This window comes from Erithacus rubecula, assembly GCF_903797595.1.
Source record: "Erithacus rubecula genome assembly, chromosome: 14".
NCBI classification, from domain to species: domain Eukaryota; kingdom Metazoa; phylum Chordata; class Aves; order Passeriformes; family Muscicapidae; genus Erithacus; species Erithacus rubecula.
The window spans coordinates 8,529,655-8,557,541 of record NC_136666.1 but is presented as its reverse complement, the minus strand read 5'-3'; the positions used below and the strand labels follow the sequence as shown (position 1 = coordinate 8,557,541).

The 27,887-nt window shown below is 41.8% G+C and overlaps 1 protein-coding gene across 1 annotated transcript in view; it reads right to left on the bottom strand.

Moving 5' to 3' along the window:
* AGBL1 (AGBL carboxypeptidase 1) overlaps positions 1 to 27,887 on the bottom strand; it is a 264,251-nt gene that overhangs the window by 64,182 nt on the left and 172,182 nt on the right. The window contains 1 exon segment of the mRNA XM_079318217.1: positions 19,680 to 19,840. Coding sequence (XP_079174343.1) covers positions 19,680 to 19,840 — 161 coding nt within the window.

The window sequence follows — 27,887 nt, the reverse complement described above, 5'->3', positions numbered from 1 at the left end:
CACATTTCCTTTTCTTTTCAATTTCTCCCTTTGGTTCCTCTGTGGTTTTTCCAGCTCAGATAAAGTTGGTCTTCATTTTTCATTGGTATTTGTCCTGCCATATAAAACTGCACATCATGCTTTCAATCCTATGGGATACATGCTTTTTAGCAAGCTATAAATCAGGATGAGCTAAAAGACACTGCAATTAGAGGAGACACAAACCCAACAGAGTGCAGCTACAGATTTCAATCTTCAGATAGTAAGCACTGGGGAAAATTGATAATACACTCCAGAACACTGAGGGAAGCACATTCCAGCACCTAAACCCACCCACCCTGTATGTACACTCAGAAATGCTGTCTGTTCTACCCCAGTAAGCCCACAGCCTCTGTGAAAAAAGCTGTAAAAGTTTAATATTCTGGAGTGCTCTGTGAAACAGAATTATCACAGGGAGCCAAGAAGCCTTTACTGGAGAGAACAAGGCTGCTTCATGAACATGAAGACTCTCCTATCAAAACAGGCTGGGATAGCTTGGGCTGTTCAGCCTGGGGAGGAAAAGGCTTCAGGGAAACCTCACTGTGCCCTTCAGAAATCTCCCTGCAGCACAAGGTAGGGGATGGCTGGAAACAAATGAAATAGAGAATTACGTACACTTAAGCCAGAGGAGGAAAAAAAAATAAATTGCTGACCCTGACCAGTGTCAAGGCTATTAAATTGACTGGATTTCCCCTCATTTCACAAGGTAGACCAAGGGTACCCAGCAAGAGAGCTGAAAGCAAATCTCCCTGGGTTTACATTCATCAGGCACCCAGCCAGAGTAATCAGATGATTTGTAGGCCAGTTCTGGGCTATTACAGAGCATCACCCAGACTAAAGGAGTAGCAATACACTGGAGTCTAACTCCAATCTACTTTTAACACCTTCAATCGATCAAAACCTCCTGACAATCCCTTCAAAGAATGAAGAGACTTTGGGAAACAGAACTTGCAGAATAAGAGATAAAGCCAAGGTCTTTAGATAAAACGAACAAAGGTTTTGGTGTTTTGCAACAACAAGCCTGTGATGAAATTTGCAATCTTTGTTTGAGCTGCACTTTAACAGAATAATGTGGGTTTATTCATCTTGTAACTTTGTCTGACTGCAAATATGATTTCCAGGCAAAGGTGACTCTGAACACAGTTTCCTTCACAAGCAATGAACCCTGATATTGAGCAGATTTTCTCACTTTTAAAGACCTTGTCAACCCAGCATAAAACATGAAGTTCTCTAGCAATAAAGCACAAACTTACATTTTCCTAGCAAGCAGTGCTATAAGAGAAAGACAACAAAAGCCCCAGAACCATGAAAGGTGTTTCCATGAAAGAACTCCACCAAAGCTTAGTGAAAGAGTAAGATCAAGCAGCCAAGGTTTTATGTAAATCTTCCACAGCCAAGAATTCAATGGAGGTGGGTGGATGCGTGGGGGAGGATCCTTACAAATTTTCTTTCTATAAGAGACTATTAAAAACCCCCTGTACATTCAAAAAGAGAAATTACAAAGTTGATCTATTTTACTACAAAATAAAAAAGGTAGCCAGACCAGCTTGGTCATACTAAAAGGTCTTAACGGACTTCAAATATATGGCAAAAGTACAAAGGAAGTTAAAAAAAAAAATTAGAATAGCCTAATGTGTGCAAATGTACAGCTAAGAAAAGCATGGAGGTGAAACTGGCAAAAATATCACACAGCAAATAATATCATTATTTAAGTTTATTACTAGTAAAATGCAGCACGATTTGTTAGTCCACTTTTCATAGAAGGAAAACTTATTGACAATCAAGCTGAGAAGAGTGATTTTTGCATCAGTTTTCATAAAAGGTCAGCTGTGATTAATTAACATTGTTAAGAACTAACAAAGGCAGCCCAGAAGACAAAAGGAATTGTTTAGCAAAGTTAAATTGCTCAGATTTTCCAACTTATCTGAATCTACTGTATTCCTTCTGCAGCTCTGAGGAACTGACTCAAACTCAAAGCTGTTAATGATTATTTTTTTTTAACTTAGGAAGGACTGATGATGAACCAGATAACTGACACAATAGAGTAACTTTCTTTTGAAAGCAGGAAAAAGGAGAAGACAGCAAACGATAGATCTGTCAGGTTAACTCCAGTTCCTCAGAGCAAAGAAACAATTTGGAAGCACTTAGGAGAAAAGAAGTGGGAATCAGTCAACACAGCTTTGTCAGGAAGAAATTATGATGGCCCATTCTAATTTGCTTCTCTGAGAAGGTACCAGGGGAATACCCCATGGACAAGATGTCACATAGTAAAGTTTTTTGAAACCATTTCAAGTTCTTGCATCAAATAAGCAGCAGGGTCTAGGTGAACTATAGCAGAGTAATTCTATAAACTGTTAGAAAATTGCACTCAGAGCAGTTCTCAGCATTTCACTGTCCAAACAAATGTGTTGAACGAGCTTCTGCAGGACTCGTACATGGATTTGGTACAATTCAATATTTTTATTAAAGGTTTAGACAAAATGCAAAGTGTGTTAATTAAATTTGCAGATGAAACAAAAGTCAGACAAAAATTGCATTAAAATTCAAAATAATTTTGACAAACTAGAGCTATAACCTGAAAAAAAAGTTGCAATTTGATAGGGTCAAGTACAAGTTACTTCAATTAGACAGGTATAATCAATGGTACAAGCACAGAAAATGAGGAGCAATGACAAGGTAGTATTTCTACTGGGAAAAAACACTGATTTGCCTTATCAAAAACTACAAGCAGAACATGAGCCACCCATTCCTTTCTTGTACAAAAATGCAAATACAATACTGTATGGGTATAAGTAATTTAGGCTGACATATAAATTAATCTGTTCTTTCTTGATCCAGCACTATTAAGATCTCAGCTACAGATCTGTTTCCAGCTTGGGCAAAGCAATTCAGGGAGGACTTGGTTCAAGTGAAAATGGTGCAGAAGACACACTGAAATAATTAATTCTCCATATCTAGGCTGGATAGATAAAAAAATTACTGTCCAGGACTTCCTGTAGCAAGACAGGGCTCAGGCTAGATACCTGGAAAATATGAGGGTAGTAGGAGCTAAAATAGATTATTTGAAAAAGTCTAGTAATTCCATTATTAAAGCTCTCCTGGAAGAGATTAGATTAACATAGCAAGAGTGGTACAGGTAAAGTTGATCCTCACTGCAGGAAGCTGATGACCTGTGGAGATCCCTGCCAGCCCTGAACTCTCCAATTTTATTGCAAACACAAATGAAGTTTAAAGTTCATTCCCCACAATGATAGTAGAGGAGGAATAATTTCCATAGCAGCTGTCAGAGCAGAGGTGAAGGAGCAGCAGGGCTCTAAGAGCTCATACCAGAGCACTGCAGGGTCACTGCCATCCTCTTCCACCAACCATAGCAGGAATTGTTGCATATCAGAAATGGGAAGCAGGGAAAAGACTGCACATGGCTCCCAAACCAGGAAAATCAGTCTCCAGTGGAGACAACAGTATTAAAAGCCAATCACTGTAAGGTCAAAAGATGGGAAGATGAGCAGGTGCAAGTCTGTATCAGCATGCCCTGATTAAACTGTGTGGTGTTAAAGGAAAGCTTGAATAAAACTTGCTCAAGGTACACCAAGAGAGCATCACAGGTCACTCCTCTCTTGCAGACTCACTCCTGCTCCTCAAAAGTCCACAGCAGATCAGAAGGAAGGGAATTAAAAGGGGCTTTCACTGATGAGCTGCTGGGCACAAATAAATTATTGAAAGCTGTGTACAATACATCAGCAGCAACCAAGCCTGGCAGGGCTGTTATTGCTGGGTATTAGTTTACAGCAGCAGAGATGAAGGAGAGAGGCCACTCCAGGCAGAGCTGCCAAGTGAATCCTAAGGGATCAGGAGCAAAGGGCTTCCCTTCAGAAGACTGAGCTGGGAACATGGCACTGGAAATTCTTTTTCTTACAAATTTCATCTAATCTCTTCTCTCTAAATCCCTTTTCTTTTCTAGGCTTTGTTTCTCTGGAGCCACTTCCAACATTCTTTTGTTGTGACTGAAGGAAGGAAACCAAAAGAAGCAGCAAAGCATTTTGCTGTATTAAAAGCACAAAGAAGAAATATTTTGCTCCCTGAATGTGTACTCTGCATTCTTAACTGTCCTGTTCCAAAGCACAGAGAAGTCTTCATGTGCCTTGTGTCACATACACAGAACAAGCTGATATTTTATCAGCCTAGTGTGGATTGCACAGGATTGGATTATCACAGTGTAAACTCTGGATTGAATTCTGTACAATTGTATAATCCATGGACCTCATATTTATTTTCCCATTTTCACTTTAGCAAGGGCTGCTAGAATGTGGTTTTGGATTGGGTCTGAGGAGATCCATTTCCAGCTTTCACACTCTGATAGGAAGAGGTTTAGACTCCAAATCAGAAAGGAGAAGAGATTTTAGCCCTAGACTGGGCCTTCTCTTCTCTTTTTATTTTTTTTTTTCTCTTCTGCTTGTGAGACAGCATTCCCCAGTTAGTTACCCTGCTACTAGTGGAACCTACGGAAGGTAAGACAGATGGGATGAATTGCTCTCAATGACTGTAAAGAAAGTGCTTGAATACTGGCATTGCCAGATACAAATACAAATACAAAATACAGATACAAAACTTTTAGGTGATTAATAAAGTTGGTGAATCTATTTGATGGGCCTGAAGGATCATTTTTCTTTGTGTATATGCGTGTGCCCCTCTGCCATCAATTCCTGTATTAAGTGGAATAAACTTTACCATGACAAGCTACAGGTAGGCAAAGGTAAAAAAGAAAAACAAAAAACAACTCTGTGTCTCATATTTTCTAAAATTGAATTAGTTCTGCTGCTATAAAATCTCTATCATGTTGATTTCAAAGACAAACTCCTCTAACAGTTTATGCACTGCTGCTGCTGCTGGGAGATTTATTCACATCACAACCAAAGTACCTCACGTGTCCAGGAAGACTAAGTCCTTTGGCTTTTACCTCTTGTGACAACCTCAATGCATTAGTTTTCCCATTCACAGGCCAGAGTATATTACAGATTAATACGGCTCAGCAACTCAAAACACACAGACTGTCAGTCTCAGTAATCAGCCTGAAGAATTTTGAGAACAGTTGTTATTTACAGAAGGTGAGAGGAGGCCCAGCAGAACACTCAGCTCTAGATAAAGCAGAAGCCTCAGTGCCCAGGAGGTCCTGAGTGGCAAATGGGCAGCTCAGATGTTCCCGGCGGTTTGATTGCATTCCTGCTGAGACTCGGGAGAGCAGGAGGCAGGAAAGGCTAAGTGAGGAAGCAGGGGGCCTTTCTCACGTGGATTCACTTTCATTCCAACCAGTGTTTAGCTCTGTTTGTTAGCTCATTATGAACATGCCACAGAAACCAGTCTCAATGCACTAATCCCAGCCCTGCTGCAGCCCAGCCCAAGGATGGGGACCTTGTGACATCTGGCAGCAGCAGGTCTGACCACCAAGGATGTGGAGGGACCTGGCAGGATTTTGCAGCACAGAGGAGAGAGTAACAGCAGAGTTCTTTTCCTTTCTCCTACATTCCCTTCACCAGGGTATCTGAACACCAAAGGAGACATTTCCCTGCACAGCAAGCAGGCTCCTGCTAAAGTGCAGCCAGCAACACAGCAGCATAAATCTTGATTTAACAAGAATAGGGCTGTGTGGGTCCTGAATTAACCCTGAGTTCAAGCTGCAGCCTAAAGATTCATGGAGAGAAGCTTCCCATTAGAAGAGCGAGGAGACTCCAGCCAAACCTCATCCTCTTGGAACCATGCAGGAATTCACCTCCATCCTGCCCTGCCTCTGAGACCTGGCACAAAGAGGGCGTGCTGGGGGTCCTGAAAAGTGCCACATGCAGCATGGTGTTTGAGCACTTCACCTCACTTAAATCTGCATGTGGTTTCTGCTCACCCTCATGCTGGAAAAAAAACTTCACCATCAAGCAGCTGCTATTCACTGGAGGATTTGCAATCAAGCTCTAAATTTAGCAAGGTGCCATAACAGAGAGGGCTCCCACACTGCTGTTAACACCAGGAACCAGAGTTTAGTGATGTGAACGGGCTGATAATAGCTTCTGTCCTCACACTTTGTGGCTAGATGATGCCAGCTGCTGAATGCCTTCCTGCAGCTTTTCTGATATACCATTATAATCAGCCAAATGCTGGGCTAAAATAAAATCTTGGCAGAGTTGTGATATAAAATTGTGTGTACCCCAAGACCAACTCTTGCTGAACTTTGAACTCGGTTGTTATCTTGAAGAATACCCTTTTCTGAATTTTGGTATGAACTTAATTAATGAGTTAATTCCCTGATAATCTCTTCTCTTCTTTGTGCCTGCTTCATGATTAATTTAGTTCCAGTGAATTTCCTTTACTGACTGCAGAGTAGAAACAAATTTCCTGTCTTAATAATTTCCACTTTCGACCCATCATCAGGGACTAAACAAGGGCATATGTCCCTATGTGTTAATTTTCTTAATTGTTACAGAGCTCAGGTAAGTTCTAGAAAAGCAAGGTGCAAACAAGGGAAATTCCCCAGCATTTTCTACTACCATAGAGAAGATGGAGGTAGGCTGGACACTCAGAAGATGTAAAGGTTGTGAAGTATTTGAAAACCCTGTCTGATGACATTAACCACAGATCTCCCTGAGAGGAAAATCCTGCAAGGTTGCAGAGAGCACAGGAACATCATTCAGTGACAAAACCCTCCCAAACTAAACAACAAAAAATCCAAAACAAAGTAATATAAAAGCCTACTAGAAACTACAGGGATGGAAAGGTCACCTTCCTGGAATCACAGCCCTGCCCTCACAACTGTCATATGTCCTTTGGGGAAACTCTTCCAAAAAAAAAAAAAAAAAAAAAAAAAAATAGTAGCAAAACCAAGCGAGGCTCCCTTTCTCAAAATTAAGACAAAATGTACCAGGGCTTTCTGTGTAACATCCATGTAGAACAGTGCTGCCAGCAATTAGCATCACAAGCCTTCCTCCTGATGCCACAGTGTGTCAAGGACGTTTTTAATGACAGATCAAGGGCACTGCTCTCTGTGAGGTGTTTGAGCTGTGTTAACAGCAGATTTCTTGGCACACAAATCCAGAGTCCCACAAGGGAGGCCGGAAAGGCAGGAAAACATCACAAGGCAGGAGGGATCTCTATACAAACAGCTATGCTGCTTTCATGGCTGTTCCTGTCATACCTGCAGGGCATCAGCTCTGAAGTTTCACTGAACACCTTTCTGTTGTTTCTTTCTCAATATTGCTATTAGAGTCACTCTGTGAGGGGATGGAAATGCCAGAAATGAGGCATGTGGAAAAATATACTGAAAAGGGCAAAGAGCTCAACAGTTCCCATCCACTATCCCTTCTCAGACAAATTCCAGCCTCTACACCAGTGTTCAATTCCTGAGAAAATTCAGGAAATTAGTAGGTGTGTTACAGAAGAACCTTACAGACAGCCTGACACAAGTGAGGGCAAACTCCTGATGGACCCTGGCCTCCAGAGGGAGCTGGGCTGGCAAAGGGAGCAAGGAGGAAAAGCCAGGGAAGGACATGGGGTACACTGCTCCCCTCTCCATTGGATCAGTAGATGCTGGGTCATGCATGACTGGATTTCCCAAACAGACTGGGATACAGCCAGCTGCACTGCAGACTTAGCCTTCAGGCCTTGCTCTCCAGGGACTTTCTCTGCTCTGAGATAAGTCTTTGATCATGAGCAGCACATTTGCACAATAAGAGTTTGGATGTGATTTTAGAATGTGAGTGAGAAAAGTGAACAAAAGCCATGTTTCTGCATCTCATGTCTCCAATCTGTTTCTCCTTGAAAGGGGCAAAGACACCTCAGAGACATTGTCAAAGTGCCTAAACCAATTTTTCAGCCTAATCCATTATTTATATTTCCACTCAACCCTTTTTTTAATCCTGAGCTCCTGAAATTAGGTTCTGTAATATTAAGAATCACTCCCATGAGCTGAGGGGAAGGCAGGGAAAGGGCTTAAGTCCTGTCCTGCCCTTACCCTTCGAAATCCACCTCTGACAGGACTGTCCATCTTTTTCTCCCTGTTCTGTACCTCTCACTAACTACCAGCATCTTCTCCTCATCCACTCACTTCCCTATTTTCTGCTCAGTTCTTTCTGGGATATTTAGGAGGAATAAGCACTGTCTTCAGTCCAGACACATTAACACTGAAATCTAAAAGGTCTAAAAAAAGGCATCACTTTTTATGGGCATGCACATGAGGGATTCTGGTGTCCTTCACCACCCCCATTTGTGGCCAGTAATCCTCAAAAAAACTGCTTAATGGTAAAAGGGTTTCTCCAATGCAGTTCATCAAGCCAAGTGAGGATGGAGCTGATTAATCCAGGAAAACACCATCCTTCTGGAAAATAATAAACCTCAATGGCAAGGCCACAGACAACACTAAAAATACTACAAAAATGTTACTTTAAAAAATGCTACACTTTCCCTAGAAAACCCATTCTGAATTCTCGGTTTCCTATATCTTAAATATGCCACATAAATAAGCAGGGTTCAAAGTAGGTGATAAAGGTAGTTAGAGGCACAAAATTTAAAAGAATTATCTTCTTTCATGACTAGATACATGAGAAGGGAGATGGTAGTTGTTTACAAAATGTCTGGCAGTTTAGGCACTCCCAATTATTCTGTTACAGTGGAGGACAAAGGTGCATTTGCAAAGGGGAAAGAGCAGCAGATGAAAGGAAATATTTTCTTTCCTCACAACATGCAGCTAATCTATAAAACTCACAAGATAGCAGGGTGCAGTGAGAAGCAATGCAAGATTCAAAAAGCATTAGTAACTTATACAGAAAATGAGAGCACTGAAACATTTCATTAGATAGAATTATTGTTATAACAATTATTCAGAAATGTTACAAATTCTTGTGTTCCCAGGTACAAATAAATCACTGTCTGAAGTCAGAAAATAATTTCCTCATGGAATAAGGGCATTCTGCAGTTGTCCACTATGGCAAGTGGTTGCACCCCTCTTTGAAATCTCCAGTGCTGAGCACCATCAGGGAGGACACTTGACTGTATTAAAGTAGTACAGTGCATCCTCTCTTATGATTCACTTTTTCATACATGAACACACAAGTTGAGTACTAGAACAGAAAATAAGTATTAATTCCAGGAAAAGCCTGACAAGATAAATCCGGGTAGCAACACTTTACCCAAATTCTTGGCTGCCCCCTGCAGTTCAATGGAAGATGAGGCACAGCTTTAATACTTGGAATGGGTATTTGCTTTCTCTTTGAATTGCACTGGACTTTTATCTTTTAATGAGATGCTGGTGCTTTTTGGAGGGTGCTATAAAATGGCATCTTCAGAAAAAAATTCTCAAGTACAGAGTGTGATGTAAAAACATGTTGGGTAGACCAGACAGAACAAACAGATTAGAAAGAGAAACAGAGAACAGATGCTTTATATTCTTCCCCTTATTCCTAATTCCTGATCATACTGGCCTGATAGCAGAATCTTGTTCTGGCATTCAGCTGCTTTTATTGCTTATTCTCCCTTACAAGTCCAAATCCTCAAATTCATGTTTAAATAGGGATTTAAAGTAATAAGTAACTGTTAACGCTTAAAAGGAAGCCATTATAGATTAAATGGTGAATAATGGGCCATAGATAAAGCTGCTGATTAAGTATTTTTAAATGGTTAGGGGTATATTTGAAAGTCTAACCAGAAAGCATGCTACTGTTACTTTGAAAATGAAATCTGACCTTCCAAAAATTTAAATTTTCCTCCAGTTAAAAACAAATTTTGAGAGGAACAAATAGAAATATGAATGGGAGATTGCCCAGAAGGAGGAAACAGAGAGAGAGAGTATTTTTTCTTTCCTCTTACCCTGTTCTGAGTCTGTCTCTTCCTGCTGCTCTGACAGCAGCCCTTGCCCCTGGCATGATGACTTCCTTTAGCACTCATGGTCCAGGCAGCAGCAGCAGCCTACACCATCTTCCCCCAGACTCAAGAGCAGAAGAAGTGACAATCTTTCCTTGGGAAAGGAAAGCCCACAAGAAACAGGTATGGCTTCCCATTTGTTTCAGCCACTGTATCCCAATCCAATTCTTGCAGAGTCACAGTTTTCCATAGAGTTCTGCAGATGAATCTTGGCCTCCTTTCCCACTATCCCCATCCCCATGTGGACACTAAGCCCTCCCAGCACATCACAGGTCCATCTGCACTGTTCCAGCCTGGAATCAGCCCCACACCTCTCACACTGTCTGTGACATCAGCAAGAAAGTGGCAGTGCTCTGTGCTGGGCTTGTGGAGAGGATCCCTCCAGCTGGGCTGCATTGCTAAGTGCTGCAGAGTGACCAGGGCCAGAGACAGATGGGGCTCCATCAGTATTGAGGAGAACTGCTCTACTTGAAAGAGAATTTTCCTTACATTCATGAGAATAGGATCTGGGATGTTAAGCTTGAGTGAATTTTTATTTCATGTGCATCTTCCCCCTCACATCCTTCTACTCTCAACTCCAGCCTGATTCTCATAAGTTCTTTTTACCAACATCACACTGAACATACACATCCTAATAAATCCATATGGTTTCTGAGAGAATACAATGAATTATCAGGGGCTAGAGAGATTTGGCTTTGACATTTGTACCTCTGTGCATAAGCACTCATCCACTCTGGTGCACGTGTGCTGGGGCCTGGAACAACAACCTGCACGTGTTTATCTCCTGCCTCCACAATACCTGCCTGTCCCTGTATAGTACCTAGTGAGGCAGCAAGAGGCAGGGGCTGTGTGTGAGTCACAGCCACAATACACTGAACAGCCAGAGCCTCTGACAGAATATACAATGCAGCTGAGATGTCAGTGGAGGTGGCTTTGGAGTGCTTTAAAATGCTGTTCAAATGCCAACTTTCACCTGCAAGTATGACACTTTGCTCACCCACCCACTTTCCTTCCAGGCTATGTGCTCCTTTTACTGCAACTTGACAGCTTTAATTATTAATTTTTCTGCCTTCTCTATCCTCTTAACTGTTTAGTCTCTTATTTGTCTCGCTAAGTTTTTGGTATTCTCCTAGATAGCAGCTGTACACTCCCCACAGTACAGCAGATTTGGTCAGACTCTCATTAGCAGGCTGGGCACCAGACCAAGAGGACTTGCAACACTGCATTTACCTCGAAAGCAGAAATCTCTGCTCTCATTTTCTCTTTGCAGAGAAAGAAGGTAGCAATGGGGACACAATGAAACTATGAGCAATGTTAAATCAAATCCATTTGGGACTCCTTAGCACTTTTTGTCTGAATCATTTACACAGGTACAAACTTCTGGTGAAAAGCTGGATCCCACTGGTGGTTTTACAGGGGATTCAGCTCCTTCCAGCCCTGCATTTCACCCACGACAGGAAAACCTGCTTCAGACAGTGGCAATACATGCACTGCTACTCTCAACACCACGTCCTGCTCTGCAGGACTGGAGCCTCTGGTGCTGCTGGTGGGTGGGGAGACATTCTGCTCTATAGAAGCTCACAGACCACTGGTTTGCTCTAAGTTCTGTGATACTTGGACATCTGAGCCATTGTGTTGGATTCAAGGGGTGAGAGCACCACATGGTGAAGCCTTTGATCCAGATAATCCAGATCTAAGTCTCTTGTTCCTGTGTTCTATGCCACATGATTAACTCTCCAACACACAGGATAGAAAAGTCTGTTTTGATCCTCAGCCAGTCTAATTTTCACCTACATGACTGTGTTCCTCAAAAAGCTCTGGTGGGAGCTGTGGACAGATTAAGTAGAGGTCAACTGAAGTGACAATTGCAATGAAGAGGGGAAAAATAAACAACTTCCCAAAAAACATGTTAACTTGTAAAGGGTTGGAAGTACATTTCATCTAATTGCCATCCCATTCACTCTTTCCATTGCTTTGCCTGCCTGAGAGAAGCTAATGTAGCATGTATGAAAAATCTGACTGTTCTCTGGTTTTCACAAGTCTCAAGTTGTTCTGGCACTCTGGGAACACCATTTTGGAAAAGTTCCACAAGGAAACATTAAATAACCAAGATCTTTGACACAACCTTAGTGTCTATCTATGGTTCCCCCCACATGAAGACACAAGGGCTCCCACTACAGTTATGCCTTGTGCATCCCTATCCTCTGAATAATGTCAAACAGCTGAAAACAAAGGAAGGGATCACCAGCAGAGTTGCACTGACAAAGTTTTCTCCTCCTGATCTTGTGCCAGAACCTTAAATCTAATGCAACTGGTGTTCAGCTGCTGCTGCAGTATAGATATAGTGTGTATAATGCTATATATAGTGCTCTGAACCTGCCTCTTCAGCACTAGACCTGTGACATGTTCAATCTGAAATCCCACCTCTGCCTGCATTCAAAATGATCAATAGTCTAAGCAAACTGATACTCCCATTACCCTTTGCATCCTCTTAGAAAAAAAAAACCAAAAAACATCTATTCTGTTCTGGTGTCAGCAGTGTCCTGGTCTGTATAAAGACCACCTCAGAGAAAAGAATGCACCCCTCACAATGTATTGCTTTGGGGAACATTCCAGAAATGGGAACTTCTGCACCCCTGATATCCTCTGGTTTATTTTTCTATCTCAGCATGTGAAGGGCCCCAGTGGCTTTCATATTTGGAGTTAGATCTTAAGGGAGAAAGACTGCAGCACAGAAATACAGATACTCCTAATCAATACCAAAGTGTCTAATGCCAGACAGCACCATAGCAATGTGCCTCACAGAAAGGGCACTGCAGAGCCCATTTGTTCTGCTGGGTATATACAAGTTCATTATCTGTAGTCCAGTCAGATCTGTGTGAGTATGGTAATTTGAATAACCTCAGACAGATACAATAGCAAGCAGTGCTTCTGTGCATGTTTGAAGTTCCTTCTATGATCTCTTTCTCTTCCCATTTGCTCTTTTCCTCTCCTTCCTTTCTGCATCTATTTAAATTGCTATTATTAGCTTTAAAAGGATAAATTAATTACCTCTGAAATGAGGATGAATACTTATACCCAGCCTGGCATAACTAGAACTGGCATTTGATAACAGTCAACAGAAGCTGAGCAGCTTGCAAGGCATTTCACAATAATAATAATAATAAAAATCAATAGGAGGAAAATAGAGACAGCTCTAGAAAGTGTTAATGAAAAGTTGCTGAATTCCAGCAGCTCACCTGTGAACATGAAAGCCTTCTGAATACCAAATATATTCATTATAGGCTGCATTGCTTGGCTGAGCCTCCAAAGAATTCTCTGGGCTTGTATTCTCACAATAACAAAGGAGAGGCACAGAAGAGAGTAGATAAGAAGGATGAAGGGGTGGACAGAAGAAGGTTCACATTTTTATTTTGATAACAAGATTATCGAGGCATATAAAAACAATAAAATCTAAAATCTGTAATAGATCCAAACTCAAAATCTGAGGGTTTTTTTCTCTCAGTAGCAGAGGCAGCAATTCTTTAGGTCAGACCCTGGGGGTGCAAGGAAGTACCACTCTTTTGCAACATCAATGTGAAAGATTGCTGGAGAGTGTTATAAAACAGTCAGGAGTTAAAGCATTTCCTGAACTGATCCTAAATGGTTACAGCAACATGAGACTGCTCTGAAGCCAAAGCCCAGCTTCAGCCACTCTCACACCTGTCATACTGAATTAATGTTAGGCTGTGCTCTCACAAGTGTTTTATGAAATGCATTATAGAAACCCCTTTTGCCCCATGTTCTGCACCAAAGTGACAAAGTAGTTTGGCTTACTTAGGTAAATGCATTCCCACAGCACTTTTCTCTCCAGCATCCAATACAGAAATACCTCATCCAGAGATGCTCATATAACAGTAGAAATTTCAAATTCCTTTACCAGCAATAAAATTTGTGACTAAGCAAAAAAATAGAATCAATAAGCACTCTCCTCTTCTGAAAGCTGCCAGAAGGTATTTAATGTCTACAGATGATCAAAAATGCACCAAATCTTTACTTACAGGAAAAAATGGAACTCCAGTCAAATAAAAACCTGAATCAAGTCTGGTCAAATAATTCCTGCTGTGGTTAGATTCTCTAAGTGATGAAAGGGCCCTTTCATCTCCAGCCATATGTCAGAGGGCTCCCCAGAGTCCAGCTGTCCAGTCTGCCTCAGGAATGGACACTGTCACTGCTGCAAGACTGAGCTGGGAGGGGATGGGGTGCTGTGCAGGGTGAAGTCCTGTCTTGCACCTAAAGCCCTGAGCTGCAATCTGTTTCAGTATGTATGACCAAAGCAATATAACACTGACACTCACATTCACCTGTAAGAACAGCAAGACTCATCCCACCAGGCAGGGGAACCGTTTTCCATCTGCATGTGGGTATAACACCACATTTCTGCTACTCACAGATGCATTAAGGATGCACCAAATGAAGTGAGAATGCTTTGCTCCAGCTGCAATTTTTTGTTGTTTGAACTTTCCCTTTTTTTGTTTGCTTCATTTCCACAAAATCACTTTCATTTGATCTGAATCACCTTTTGGCCACACAGTTTAAAAGATGAGTGAAATTGCTTGCACAGCTATAATCAGGGGAAGGTGCATTATAGTGAAAACATGGGAGATTCAACCTAGTTCAATACTATCCAGGATCATGATAGTGCATCAGTGTGGTATAGAAGAACAGCACACACATTTCCAAATGATCTGCAAATCCCTCTTGTCAATTCCTGGCTTTGCCATCCACACACTGACCCATCTAAGTGCTCACTGTATGGAAGATGAAGAGATTACACCTGGACAAAGAAAGAGAGCAATGATTAAGCCTTCTGTTTCTGATTAATAGCAGAGCTAGACATATTTACCATCTGGGGTGGAAAGAGATTTAGCTCTGCTCAAGAAAGGTAAGAAATGATGAAGAAACACAGGAGATAAATAATGTTTGAGTCAGCAGAAAATGACTTCACAAAAGTCTGTCTCAACACCGGAGATGTCTCATGAACAAATGGCTGCAATTGCTGCAGTGTATGCAAAACGTTTCTTAGCACAACCTGGAGGGCAGGGAAAAAAAGAAAATTAAGGAATGTGCCATCAGTTTAAACCACAAGGAAGAAGGGGAGGATACTGCAGAGAGGGGATTGCTCCTTCTCTCTCAAACCTGCTTTAGCACTTCCCATCACTTCCCATCCTCCTTGTGGTCATGACAAATGTGAAGCTAACTGGACAGCAGTGACTTAAAACTTAATTACTTTTATATGAAATGAGGCATGAAAACTATTATCAAAAAACACAATGTCCAAAGTACAAGCTGCATTTCATTTTCCCCACAGAAAGCCTCTGAATGCCAGACCTGACTGTAAGGCATGGTAGGATGCTGGAAACATCAGTAATTCTTCCTAGGGCATGGCAGTACTGTCCTATGAGGCCAAGTTTGAGAAAGAGCAGAATAAATTGCTTGTATGAGCACCTGACACATGGTTTTGTTTGTTGAAAGTGGTTGCAAAGCCCAAAAAAATTCTCCACATATTTGGCCTTTGATCTTGGCAGAGTGGTCCATAAGATCAAAGCTATTCAGTGCTGGTAGAAAAAGGACTATTTATTCAATTCAAAAAACAACCAAAATATCATTAGTGAAAAGAAAATCCACAACAACTAAATCCCTGCAGAGAGCTTGTGTAACATGAGGGTGATAGTGCCTGAATGTGAGAGTCATTATGATGTGCCCCAGAAGCACAGGTTGATAATTAAAAGACCAACTAATTCCTGAAGCAATTTAACCTTTCTTCCTCACCATCACACATTGCAGCTCTAATGCATCCTCTGTGCTGCATCTTGTACTTTCTCCATTTTTGGCATGTTCCTGAGCTACCACGTGTTGGGAACAGTGACACAGAACTGTTAGGCCAACTTCATGGTATCCTGGGACATCATGTGTCCAGGAAAATACTGGAAATACTCTACTGTCCCATTAGCCACACAGCCTGACTGGTGGAAGTTCAGCCCCTCTGGCTTATTCTCAGAGGCAGCACTGCCTTTGCTGTGAATTTATTCCACATTTTGCCCCACTGATGTTTGCATTCCTTTTGCAGTTGACAATTTAGGGGAAAGACAGACTGCAAAGTGGGGACAGGAAGAAATTCTTGTGCACCAAACTGTGTTTAGTTAGGTCTGCTAAAGGCTTCTTCCACCTTTCCTTGGCTCATTAGAGCACAATGGACTTGTTCTGGTGTGAGAAATCCCCCATTCTCACAAGATGCCTCCACCAGAGCAGGCACCTCCCTGACAGCTATTCCATCCAATTTACTCACCACTGGCTCTGACAGAGCTCTACAAAGTGCACAGCAAATAGTTTATTCCAGGGAAGCAGGGTCCAGCCTGCTCCTTTATCCCCCTCACAGCAGTGGTGAGAGAATAAGGCTGCAGCACACCCAGAGCACAGAGAGGCTGAAGAGGAAAATTAAAGGACACAAACAGTTATGAACCTTGACAGGTGAAAATGTTTGCTGTCAGAGGGAGATGCTGAGATGCCAAGTCAATGCCACGCACAGCAGATACCAGGGCAAAGAGAGACAAATGCAGGACATGAACTGCAGGGATTTCACAACAGAAGAGATCTCTGGCTCCACAGCTTTTGATCTCTGTACCTTTGCAATGAGACATTTCATCTGGGAGTCAGCTTTATCCAGTGCTGGATTAACTTCTTGTTCCACAGCTTGACCTGTCACCCAGAGTATTACAGAGATGGGCACTCAGAAACCCTTATACAGAAAACACATTAGATTGAGATAGATGTACTTAACATCAGCACTGTGCAATACATCACACTGCTCACAGCTTAATTTCAGCTTGACTTTCACAAAACAAAACCCTAACAACTAAGAAATACTCATGTTCTCATCCAAGCTGAACAATACTAATCTTTTCTTTTGGTATTGGTGAATACTGATATGGAAAGCCTCAAACATTTTTGTATCTTTTTCTAGACATATCAGCAGGACAGTCTTTGGGACACCTTTTCCTTTGCCAGAAAACATTAGCTACAGTAAAAGCTATTGCCTCCCACTTAAATATCTGTCATGCACACAATTTCCTGGGACCAGGACACTCCAGACTTCTGGTTATAAAAGGGATAGCTTGTAGGCTGTTCAAAAGACACTGCTGTTTACTATTTAAAGCATTTAAGAAAAAAAAAATGTGCCAAGTGACCACCCAGGACTTTTCCTGTGTTACACCTGAAGGATCCCCAAATCTGATTTTACTTTGGCAAAGGTACACAGAAATGTGGGTATTTTTATTGACACCTACTCACACTTTCTGAGGCAAAGTATAGAAAGCATGCAAGAATACTGTGCACTCTTCTGGTAACCACACAGGAAAACAGAGGTAATTTTAAACTACAAACATTTCACTCAAACCCAAAAAGGTGGGTCTGTCCTTGGAAGCAGCAGAGTATAATTTCCATTGATGTCATGATATACCAGCAGTAAAGCTGCAAGGTTTTGGTGCTACCTCACAGAACTAGATTAGACTTAATATTTACAGATTAATATTAGACTGAGTGTCACCCCTCAGCTTCCTCCAGAGAAATGTTTTGATTTTTTTTTTTTTCTCAAACCCTGTGAGTAAAGAGAGGGATGTAGAAATAGTTGTCCTCCTGTCTGTATCAGTGAACCCTCTGCATTCTGCATTCTTCCACTGGTTCCAATATTCCAACTAAAACCAAACCATGGAATTCTCTTTGCTAGGCTGAGAGAAACATGGGAGGAAAATATTAATTATCTGAATCAGAATCAATATGCTGCACAAACATTTTCCATGAATTATTTATTCTTTAAGAGAATATGCTAGCAAACATTTTGGTCCCTGCATCTCCCTTGCCTTTTGAAACCACGTCCTGCAATGTGACCCCTCTGGGTGGGATTATCAATTCAGCTGCTTACCTGGTCTGCAAATGGCAACAAATTACATCCAAGCTAATAAAATTTCACAAACCTGCAATAACACCCAGTGGAGTGAAAATTAACAACTACCTAACAATTAATTGTCTTTTAGCAATGGCATTCATTCCTGGGTGCCACAGGGGTGCTCACTGCTGCTGGCCAAACTGGAAGAGGTAGAAGCCTTCAGCTACTGAGGACATATGGGAGTTTTATAAAGTGAGAGAACTTTTATTTTCTGTTAACTTCTTTAAAAATATTTGTCATTAGAAATCTTCCTTCTGTACTGATCAACTACCACACAGTATTGGATAAATAGAATGAATTCCCATTAATATAAAGTCAGCTGAAGGAAAAAGTAACAGAAGATGACAGAGATCAGAGAAAATGCTCGCTGAGTTACTGTGACCAGATGGCTTTTTGTCAATGTTTGAGAGAAGCCAGGGTTTGATGTTTTTCTTCCCACACGTTATTTTCATGCAAAGGCCCTTCTAGCTCCAGTTCAAAAGTGAGAGTTTGATTTATATCCCAAAACTATCCACCTAGCCAGGCTCCAGCAGCTCTCTCTAATGACATAGCAATGATTTTTTGGATGGCTGTCCACAACATAGATGGTGTTTAGCATCCACCTTAATTGCTTCATTTATATGTTCACACTACAAGTGAGCACAGCTAATCCAAAGGAATGTCTCTACATTTTATTCTTCTTTTTAAAGCGTCCCTCATAAACATTTAAAACAAGAATGGATTTTTGGTATGAGGAGCAGGTGGTGCTAATGTTGGGTAAATGTTACTGCTGGGGAAAGACTGGAAGTCTGCTATAAATTACAGGGGTATTTCTGCAATTGAAAAACTTGATGAGCTGAGAGAGCTCTTTGATGGCAAAACCATTGGGGAGCTTCAAATAATGTCACATCACTAAGTCTTCTTTCTCCATTTGTCTGGGAAAAACATTCTTGCAATCATATGTGATGCACATAGCACAAACAAGTGATGGTGGCCTAGAGAAGTTATGTATTTCTGCTTCATCACAAATTCAAGCTGAATAATCTCATACTCAGATATTTTTCCAGGTCAAATTCCTCTTGTATTTATAATAGGGAAAACTCACTTAAATACCCCCCACTGAGCATAGGAAGCAAGTAAATTAATTTTGCAATTTCAAAAAACATGTCCTAAATAAGCAGTAGGATCAAAACTTCTTTCTGTCCATCAAAAAGTCATAAATCTATGCTCTAAATTACTAAAGGACTCCATGCAGTGAGGAAAAGAATTTATAGGAATGCACTTGCAGTATGTGGGCCACAATTTCTAAATCATGCTATCAGTGTCCTTTTATAATCTGCAGTGCTTGTTCCCTACAGTGCAGCACTTAGATAATGCCTTTCTCATAAGAGATCCTCTCCATGGAGGATCTGAGCTGGACAGAACCCCATGTGACAGTGAGCAGGAAAATGTTTCCTGCTGATGAATTTTTCTGGGGCAGTACCATTCCCATGTTCCAGTAAGCAGTTTTGCTAGAAAAATGGAAAATCACTGGAAAATATCTCTATTTTCCAGTGAGAACAAGTACTTCTCTTTCACCTCTTTTCTCCACATGGATGGCTGCAGGGCATGGACCCACTGTTTCAGTAGTTTCTCTGTGAGTCAATTACATCTCAATTCCACTTACTCTCCATACACTGCAGTTTTTGCAGATACAAATCTCAGCCATGAGGAGAGTTCATTGCTGCAGGTTTAAACCCAAAACAAAGCCCCACCAACTCAATTCCCACAGCAGAGCCCTCTGGACACAACAGTCACTGACCTTTGTGCCCAGTCTGTGATCTCCTCCTCCAGATCCAGCAGGAGAGCTGCCTGAGCCATCAGCTCCTTGCTGCAGGGCAGGGATTTGAGGTGCAGAATCAGCAAACCAAGGCAAAACTTGCTCCCCATCTCCTCCAGCTCCTGTGTTCCCAGCTGCAGGCCCTGATGGAGAGAGGCACAAGGTTTCATGATTCCTTCATATGCAAGTTTCCCCTACAGAATCATCTGTAAATTAACTAACAGCACATGGTCAGAAGCTACCCTAAAACAGCCTCTCTTTTACAGCAGGGGAAACAGAGGCAAATAGTTTAAATACTCTCAAATACATTTTCAGAAGTCATTGTAAGAATTAGACTCAGACCCCAGGAGAACCTGGCTGTAAATCCACTTTTACAAATCATCCAGTTTTTCTTTTTCTCTGTAGAGGAGCATTCTACCTCAGCAATAGGAAAAAAAAAAAAAAACAAGTCCTGTGATTATAAACATTAGGCAGTGGCAAAGATGGAAAAGGGAACTGGACAAGGGGAGAAGAGAGAGGAAGAGATCTTTAACAAGTTATGAATTGTTTTTTAAGAAAATCAATTGCAAAGTAATTGCAAAATAACAAACACCTCTAAGGAATTTCTCAGTCTGTTAAAAGCTGGTGGCATAAACAGGGTTTGGATTATCAACTTCATCTTTCAAGAGAGGAATTCTCCAAGCTGTGGATCCTTGCTGATTGTGAATAGTCTGTGTTTGGTTTTACACCAAGGACCTGCAGCAGAGTAAGTCAGAGTAATTGATGGCAGTTTCATGCATCTGCTGAGAGGAGGGCAGGAGACAAAACTCAGGAATATAAAAAAGAAACTAAAACTGCAGAGTCCTTCATCTTTGGCACTTAGTGACCACATCACCCATCAGGGGCTGGACCAGCTGCTGCCTCTGCCAATAACAGCCCTGTGTGTTTTTGCAGTAAAAACATCTCTGCAGCCTGTGAGCTGCTGTGAGACTTCCAGCTCCATTCCTGGGCTGTTTCCTTAGCAACTCTCAGGAGTCCAGAATAAGCCCTGGCCTTTAGCATGGTGTGAGCTCCACATCAGCACAGCCTGGGCATCACTCTCCATAGATATTTGTTAGTGAGCATCTCATGGGTACTGAACACATTATAATTTGTATTATAAGATATAATGTGTTCAGTTATCCATGACAGGGGATAGAGCTCTGCTCTTTTTCTATATAAAGTTATATTTGTAAAATGCTTTGGGATCCTCATGTCTGAGCACCTCTGTAGAGTTGGCAGATTATTTCTGAGCCAAAAACACACAGGTGGATGGAAGAAAGAAGAGATGTGACACATAAATGTCTGCAGCTCTCCTGAGGAGTTTTTTGATGCATGTTTGTTAGAGGACAGAAGCTATTTCCACAGCAGCACCATAATTTCCTCTCTAGCAGGCCCAGCATATGCAAATATCATCTGGCATCAAAAACACCCTCTGACACAAGTACATTGTCCTATAGACAAAATATTGTAATTCAGTTTGTCTTCTGAGGCCCCATGAGCCAAGCATGAATCCATGGTTATGATGAACACAATCCAGAACTCAAACATGATCTGAGTGCCTGGACAAGGAAGGACCTGCTCAGAAGAGCACAAACAATTTGAAGGAGCAACCTCAGTGCTAGGCAGGTCTAGAGCCCCAGGAAAACTGACTTTTGCCCTCTGAGCAGTCTCCTAAGTGTTTTTATCACAGTGGACAAATTTCTGATGTCATTTCTACTCTTCTCTTATTCACCTCTACTGTAAGCTTTGACAAGCAAGATATGGGTACAAAAAAAAAGTGTAGCAATAATTTATTAAAAAAACACAAATGGAGGGAGAAGTTTATGAGAACTGAGGGTCATTAACGCAAAACAACAAGAATGCTCAGCAGCTCTAAATAGATTCCTAAATGTTTTATTATTTTACTTTAAAATACAAGATATTTGAGTGTGGCAGAGTTACAACCAGCAGGCAGAAGTGGTGACATTTCAGAGAAAAAAAAAAATGTCGTTCGTGCAGCAAGAGATTGATTTCCTCAGGGGCAAAAAAAATACAAATAACATCTCGAGGCTTTCCCTGGGGTGCATCTCAGGGTCTTGCTTCCAAGATTAAGGCAACATACTAAACAGCTATCAAGGAGATGTGAACAGTGCCTGAGCTGAAACTCAGCCTGTGGCTTTATGACTCCCTCGAGCTTTACTCAGGATATGGAGAGGCCTTAAGAAACCATGAGAAAAAAAGAATAAAATATTAACACAATAGCACACCTCAGAAGCCTAAGACAGTAACAGCTCATGCACTGAAGTCAGCTCTGTACAATGGACCCATATTGCTTTGATGTTAGACAGCTCAGGAGTAACAGCCAGAAACTCAGCCAGAGGATTGCCTGCTAGCATACTTTATTCACTTCAAATATGGACATCTATTTATTTTAACTCAGGCAATTTTCTCTCTCCTTCCTCCCTCCTCAGTTCTCAGCAGAGGGAGGAGCTGGAGATGCAGAGCACGACTGCCATTAAACTAAGCTGGGGACAGAGCTGGCATGTTGAACTAATGTTATTGATGGCACCTGCCAGCAATGCCAGGACCTGGAGTAGTGGTTAATAATCAGTCCCACCTGCATTACTGAAAGAGAAGCCTGACCTCCAGGCATTTCCCTTGTAGCCATGTGGCACAGCCAGCTGCAAAAAATTTGAGATTGTGCTTACAACTTATAGTTATGAAAATATCCTATAAGAAACAAAAGAAAGAAGACAGGTAGAAAGGTAGAAGTGATGTACTCTGGTTTGGTTGAGAAGCTGGTAGGAAGCAGAGGTCCATGGCAGGGAGGCTGTCTGGGTGTTACCAAGTGACAGTACACGCTCTGTTTGTCACAGCTGTACAGGGGGAAGCTGCTCTGCCTGCCAGCACCTCCCCTGCAGTGCCCTGCCAGCCTGGATTCTCAGTGACCCCATCTCCTTCTCTGGCACGTGCCTTCACAGCTCTGTCCCCTCCTCTGGTCACGTCTGTGTGACCAGTGGAGCGTGGTGCAAAGTCTCCCATGCCAAAAGGGTCCAGGTGAATTCTGAAGGAGGGAGCAGCAGCCCTGCACCAGAAAGCTGCAGACAAACTCATCAGTCCTAATTAGTCCAGCCTCAGAAACATGCTAACTAAACCACCCCACTTTAATGATCAGCTCAAAGCTCCACACAGGTTTTGCTTTCCATTACAGCAGAGTACCAGTCTGGACCAGCATCAGCTTGATGCACCACATTCCACTGCACAATGCAAATTGGTCCCTTGGGCCCTGTCATGCAATAATTTTCTGCAGGCATCATGTTAAGGGATAACAGGTTAATTGTTTCCTGGCTATTATAGAGAGTAATGGGGCTGAAAAACTTTTCTTAAACCATTTTCACATTTTTATACTGCAAGAGACAGAATGGGAAATGGGGATGCCTAAGAACAGTCCAAGTTTGAGATATATTTATTTTCCACTGTAATACAAAACAGGGGGACAGGAATAAAAGACTTATCATTTGGCCTCAAAACTGTCAATACAAATTTTCCTAAACAAAATTGATCAGGTTGTATTGGAAAAACAGTTCATTCATGCTTGGTACTGATGCATCAAATGAATACCTACAACTAAATATTTCCAGTATCTCTCAGCTTGCCCTCAAAATACTTCCCAGGCTAAATGACAATGTAATGGAAAAACTTTATTATTCATTACTTATGTACTTTAAATACTCCAGGAGGCAAAGAGAGTGATAGTTCTGTAATGCAGATACTCTTGGAGGAGGTGGAAAGACACCAGGAGTTAAATTAGAGCTTTCTCCACAAGGGTAATGAGAATTACAGTAAAATTAGACTGGGAGATACTAATAAATACAAGTAGAAAGAAAATTTCAGAGGGATCAATTTTTTCCTAAAAGGGATTTTTGATATTCAGCACGGCCTCTCCTGCTTTAGGTCACTGTTCAGTCCTTGGGGCAGCAGCTTTTCCCTGCAGATCCACTTCCAGTCAACACATCTACACACACACTTACAGAATACTCCCTGCATCTCAACAGCTTTACACATGCACAATGGCTATGCCCTAAGGCCGGGTATAAATAAATTGACAGTCTGGTTTCTCACTAATTCCATCAGTGAGCTCTCCCTTGGAATACTAATCGAAACCATTTGGAAGCTCTAGAGGACAAACTTCAGGAGCTGAATGAAACATTTGGTGCCTGGTGTCTGCAGCCTTAATTTTAGCTTGAGCCAGCCCTGAAGGTTACTGTACTTTCAACCCCTGTGAATGAAAATACACAGACACCTGCTGGGGAACTGGCTATTTGGACAACTAGGACAGCAGGGAATAAGCCAGGCTTCTCCTGCCCCAGAGATCCCCCAGCAGCAGGAATGGCATGCAAAACAGATGAAGTGGAGGGGATGGGAATTTGGGCCAAAACATTTCAAGAGGATTAAGTGAGTGGAAAAGGCTGAAGATGCAAGGAAAAAAAAAAAAAACAGGCTAGCAGGAATTTCTAGAAAGAAAGATGAGAGGGACTGTAGTTAGAGACAGGAGATAAAAGAATGGGAGTGATAAAAGGATGAGAAAGAAGGAAGGGTTGTTGAGGTCAGTGGATGCTGATACAGAGGAACGATAACAAGAGGAAAGCTAATGGCAACCTTGACCACCTTGGCACCCCTGGGGAACTGTGCCTTGCTCTGCACATCTGTCCTCATTACATCTGGTGTTCTGCCCTCATGGTGAGGAGAAAAGGCCTGACTTGCTTTGAATCTCCTGACAAAACTTCTGCTGAGCTCAGCTGGTGTTTCGGCTGAGCAAACTTCAACAGCACAGAAGTAATTATTGCTTTATTCATTCAAATGGGCTCTTTCACTATTAAAAGGTATGTGTGTCACAGGCAACACTGTTCAAGGAACAGACTGAAAGGGAAAATGAAATATCTTCTTCCAATCAGCTGGAGAAAGAGTATTGGACAAACTGCTTATAGAAGAACTGGAGATTCAATAAACAAAAATTTGTTGCCAATTTCTCTAGAAAAAACAGATTTGTATGTTATAAATTCTCCAGTTCTATTGTGGGGAAAGGTTTTTTCCTTCTTTCCACTGACTAGCTGTTTGCCTGACATTTCCATTTCCAAACCTTTCCCTCACAGTATTTCCACAGCTGTTTCCCTCCACCCTTTTCTCCCTCCCAAATTTCTTTTCCTCCTCTGTTCCTTCCTCAGCATCCTTTCTCCCTTCCTTAATCATCTCCCATGAATGACTCAGTACATGTCAAGTTCATCATGTGCTGGAAGAGCCAATTTTATTAGTGTTGCACCTGAGCTCACTTTTCTTGGCCACTCTACCCCACAGTGCTGCTCATGTTTTACACCAACAATTTGCAAACTACACAGGATGGAGACAGGGGTGGATTTAACTTTCCACCTCCTCAAAGACTGCAAAAACACACAGGTAGTAGCTGAACAGGGAATAACAAAAAAAACTTTTTTGGTTTGGGGGTTTTCAGGGAGGAGGAAGGGTTTGTTTGTTTTTCGGGTTTGTTTTTTGTTGGTTTTGTTTTTTCTTTTTTGTTTTTTATGTGATCCATAATTGTGATGGGTGGCCATGTCGGGAACAAAAAGAGAATGACAAATGAGGATATTTTCCACCTGTGCAGACAAACCATGTAGAAAGATGCTATTCTTTGCAGAGTTCTTGCTTTCCAATAAAATTGAGTAGTGCATCGGTTTTCTGTCTCATTCATTTCCTTGTGACATGCTGGAGACCTATTTTAGGCCCTGGATGAACCTGGACTAAGCTTATCCCTCTCTGCAGACACTGAACAATCTTTCTCCTTGTCCCATGATGTCTTTTCAAACAGAACTGACGAGGCTGAGTGAAGGCCAGGCCAGAACTGCACACCTGAGGGGAATCTGCAGTTTCACAGCACCAGGATCAGAAGTGTCTCAAGTTCCTGAGGACTGCAGACAGTTTTGGGGAGGAGAAGCCTGCCTGTACCATTCAATGAAGATGGGACAGTCCAGAGTGCAATCTTTTGACAGGGGACCTAACCAATGCCACAAGCAATGCCATTATTTTAAATAATTAAAAAAAAACAAAACAAAAAAAGCCAAAAACACAAAACAAACCAAGCAAAATCCAAACATTCCAACATGCCAATTTCTAAAGAAAAACAAATGTAGCTGCAGAATACTTAAGCTGCAAAGAAACAGAACTAGGGACTTTTCAAATCACATAGGAGTTCTGAGGCAGTGCAAGGAAATAAAACAATTGCCAGTTATTGGAGGCTATCAAGTGCTTTGTTCAAGAAAGCACCTTTCTTCCCCATGCTCCCAGTATTTCCAACAGGCTAACTGGTATCTGATGGTGCCTTGAAAATTCATCAGTAGTCTCACCATTACCTCCTCTCACGTGTTCCTTTCCCTGCTATCTGAACTCTGTGGAACACAGAACAAGTCACAGACAGGTTATAGCCTGAAGTATCTGGAGATTAACTGTGAGGTGGGGCTGTAAGTATGTCTCAGAATCTGTATCAAATGAATTAGCTTTTAAAAGCAGTTTGAGAAAGCAAGAAGCTGAAATTTTTCAAGTCCTAAATTGGCAGCCTAATCCCTGGATGACTTTTCTTCCCTTCTTCTTCCACTTAAAAGTTTGCCTCTATAAATAATTCTGATGTACAGAAAAGTAAGCAGACTCTTGGCCCACCCAAGGCTTTTCATCAGCTATGAATTTACCCAGTTTAGCCATATTTCACCATGGGTGTAAAACAATTTTCTAATCCTGGCTGGTGATCATCACATGCCTTGGAAGAAATGATTTATGAGATGTATCCTGGCTAACATAAATGTAGATGCTACTCAAAGTGTCAAACCCACTTTAAAAAATCTCAGTAAGGTATTTGTCTTCATAATGCCATTCACAGTGGGAATCCCCAGGTTAATTATGTGTTATACAAAGAACCAGTTGCAGCATCTTAATTTCATGGAATGGTGATGCACATTTTTATTATATTACACAACACTTTGTTATTTTTCCACATGGTTTTCAAGCATTTAAATTAACAAGTGCACTTGATCCTTCCCACCAGATGAAAATACTTACTGACCAAAATGACACAGCAAGGTTAGTGTGCTTTAATTCCCCATCCAAAACTAGACACCAGTATCATGCAACCCTTCACTTTTGCACCAACACAGGGACAGGGGCACTAGAACAGATTTAGTGAAAGCCACCACAGTGTGACTCAGGCAACACCCCAGCTTCCCCAGCATGATACCCACATTATCTACATCCCTCTGCTGCCACACCAGATCACTGTGGGAATCCTTAAAATCAGAGGGTTTTGGGAAAGCTGCAAAAAAAGCAGGCCTCAGAGACAGCAATCTGCAATTACAGCTAAGCAGAAAGCATAAGGCATGTCAGCAGAGAAGTTCTAAGAGATGTAGAAAGCAAGGACAAATAGAACAATGGTCTGTGTATTAATGCCTGGCTAGAATAACTCTCTAAGCTGCAGAAAAGTTTATCTAGCAAGATATTAGGAAGGTCTAAACTTAATAATGGAGCTCTGTGTGTTGTATTTTAAGGCTTACAAGTAAGTGTTATATTCAAAATAAGCAAGCATTCTTTTAACCAGTGTACTTATAATGGTTGGATGGAACTACTGTCAATATGCTTTTGCTTTTTGTGGTTGGTCAAAAAAGTCCCAAAGTGTGTTGTAATATCACATTCTACAGCTGCTGCTGAGGGCGTGAGCTGCTGGCATCTTCCCATCATCCCAAACTTGTAATGAGACTGATGTTTGGGAGGAAATAAAAAATAACAATAAAGCAGCTCGAGATGCTTCCACAGCAGTCCTGTCCCGTTTGTGATTCTGTGCTTAAACCCCTGGCTGGCATTAGATCACCATGGAGTCTAACAAGCCATGAATCTGCCTTGGCCTGGCAGCAATGTCAGGTGGAGGAGACCCTGAGAGGAGGGCTCTGCTCCCTGCTGTGCTGCCCCCAAGCACCCCCAGCCCTGCAGAGCCTCCCCAGCCTGGTGTTTGTGCCACACGCTGCTGTGCTCTCTGCCCTGCTGAGCTTCATTCCTTCCCTTTATAATTCAGCAGCTCCAGCATCCCCCAGTGCTTTCCCTGTACTGAAGCTGCCTTCCAGGCCACTAAGCACTTTCATCTGTTCCCCCAGCCCG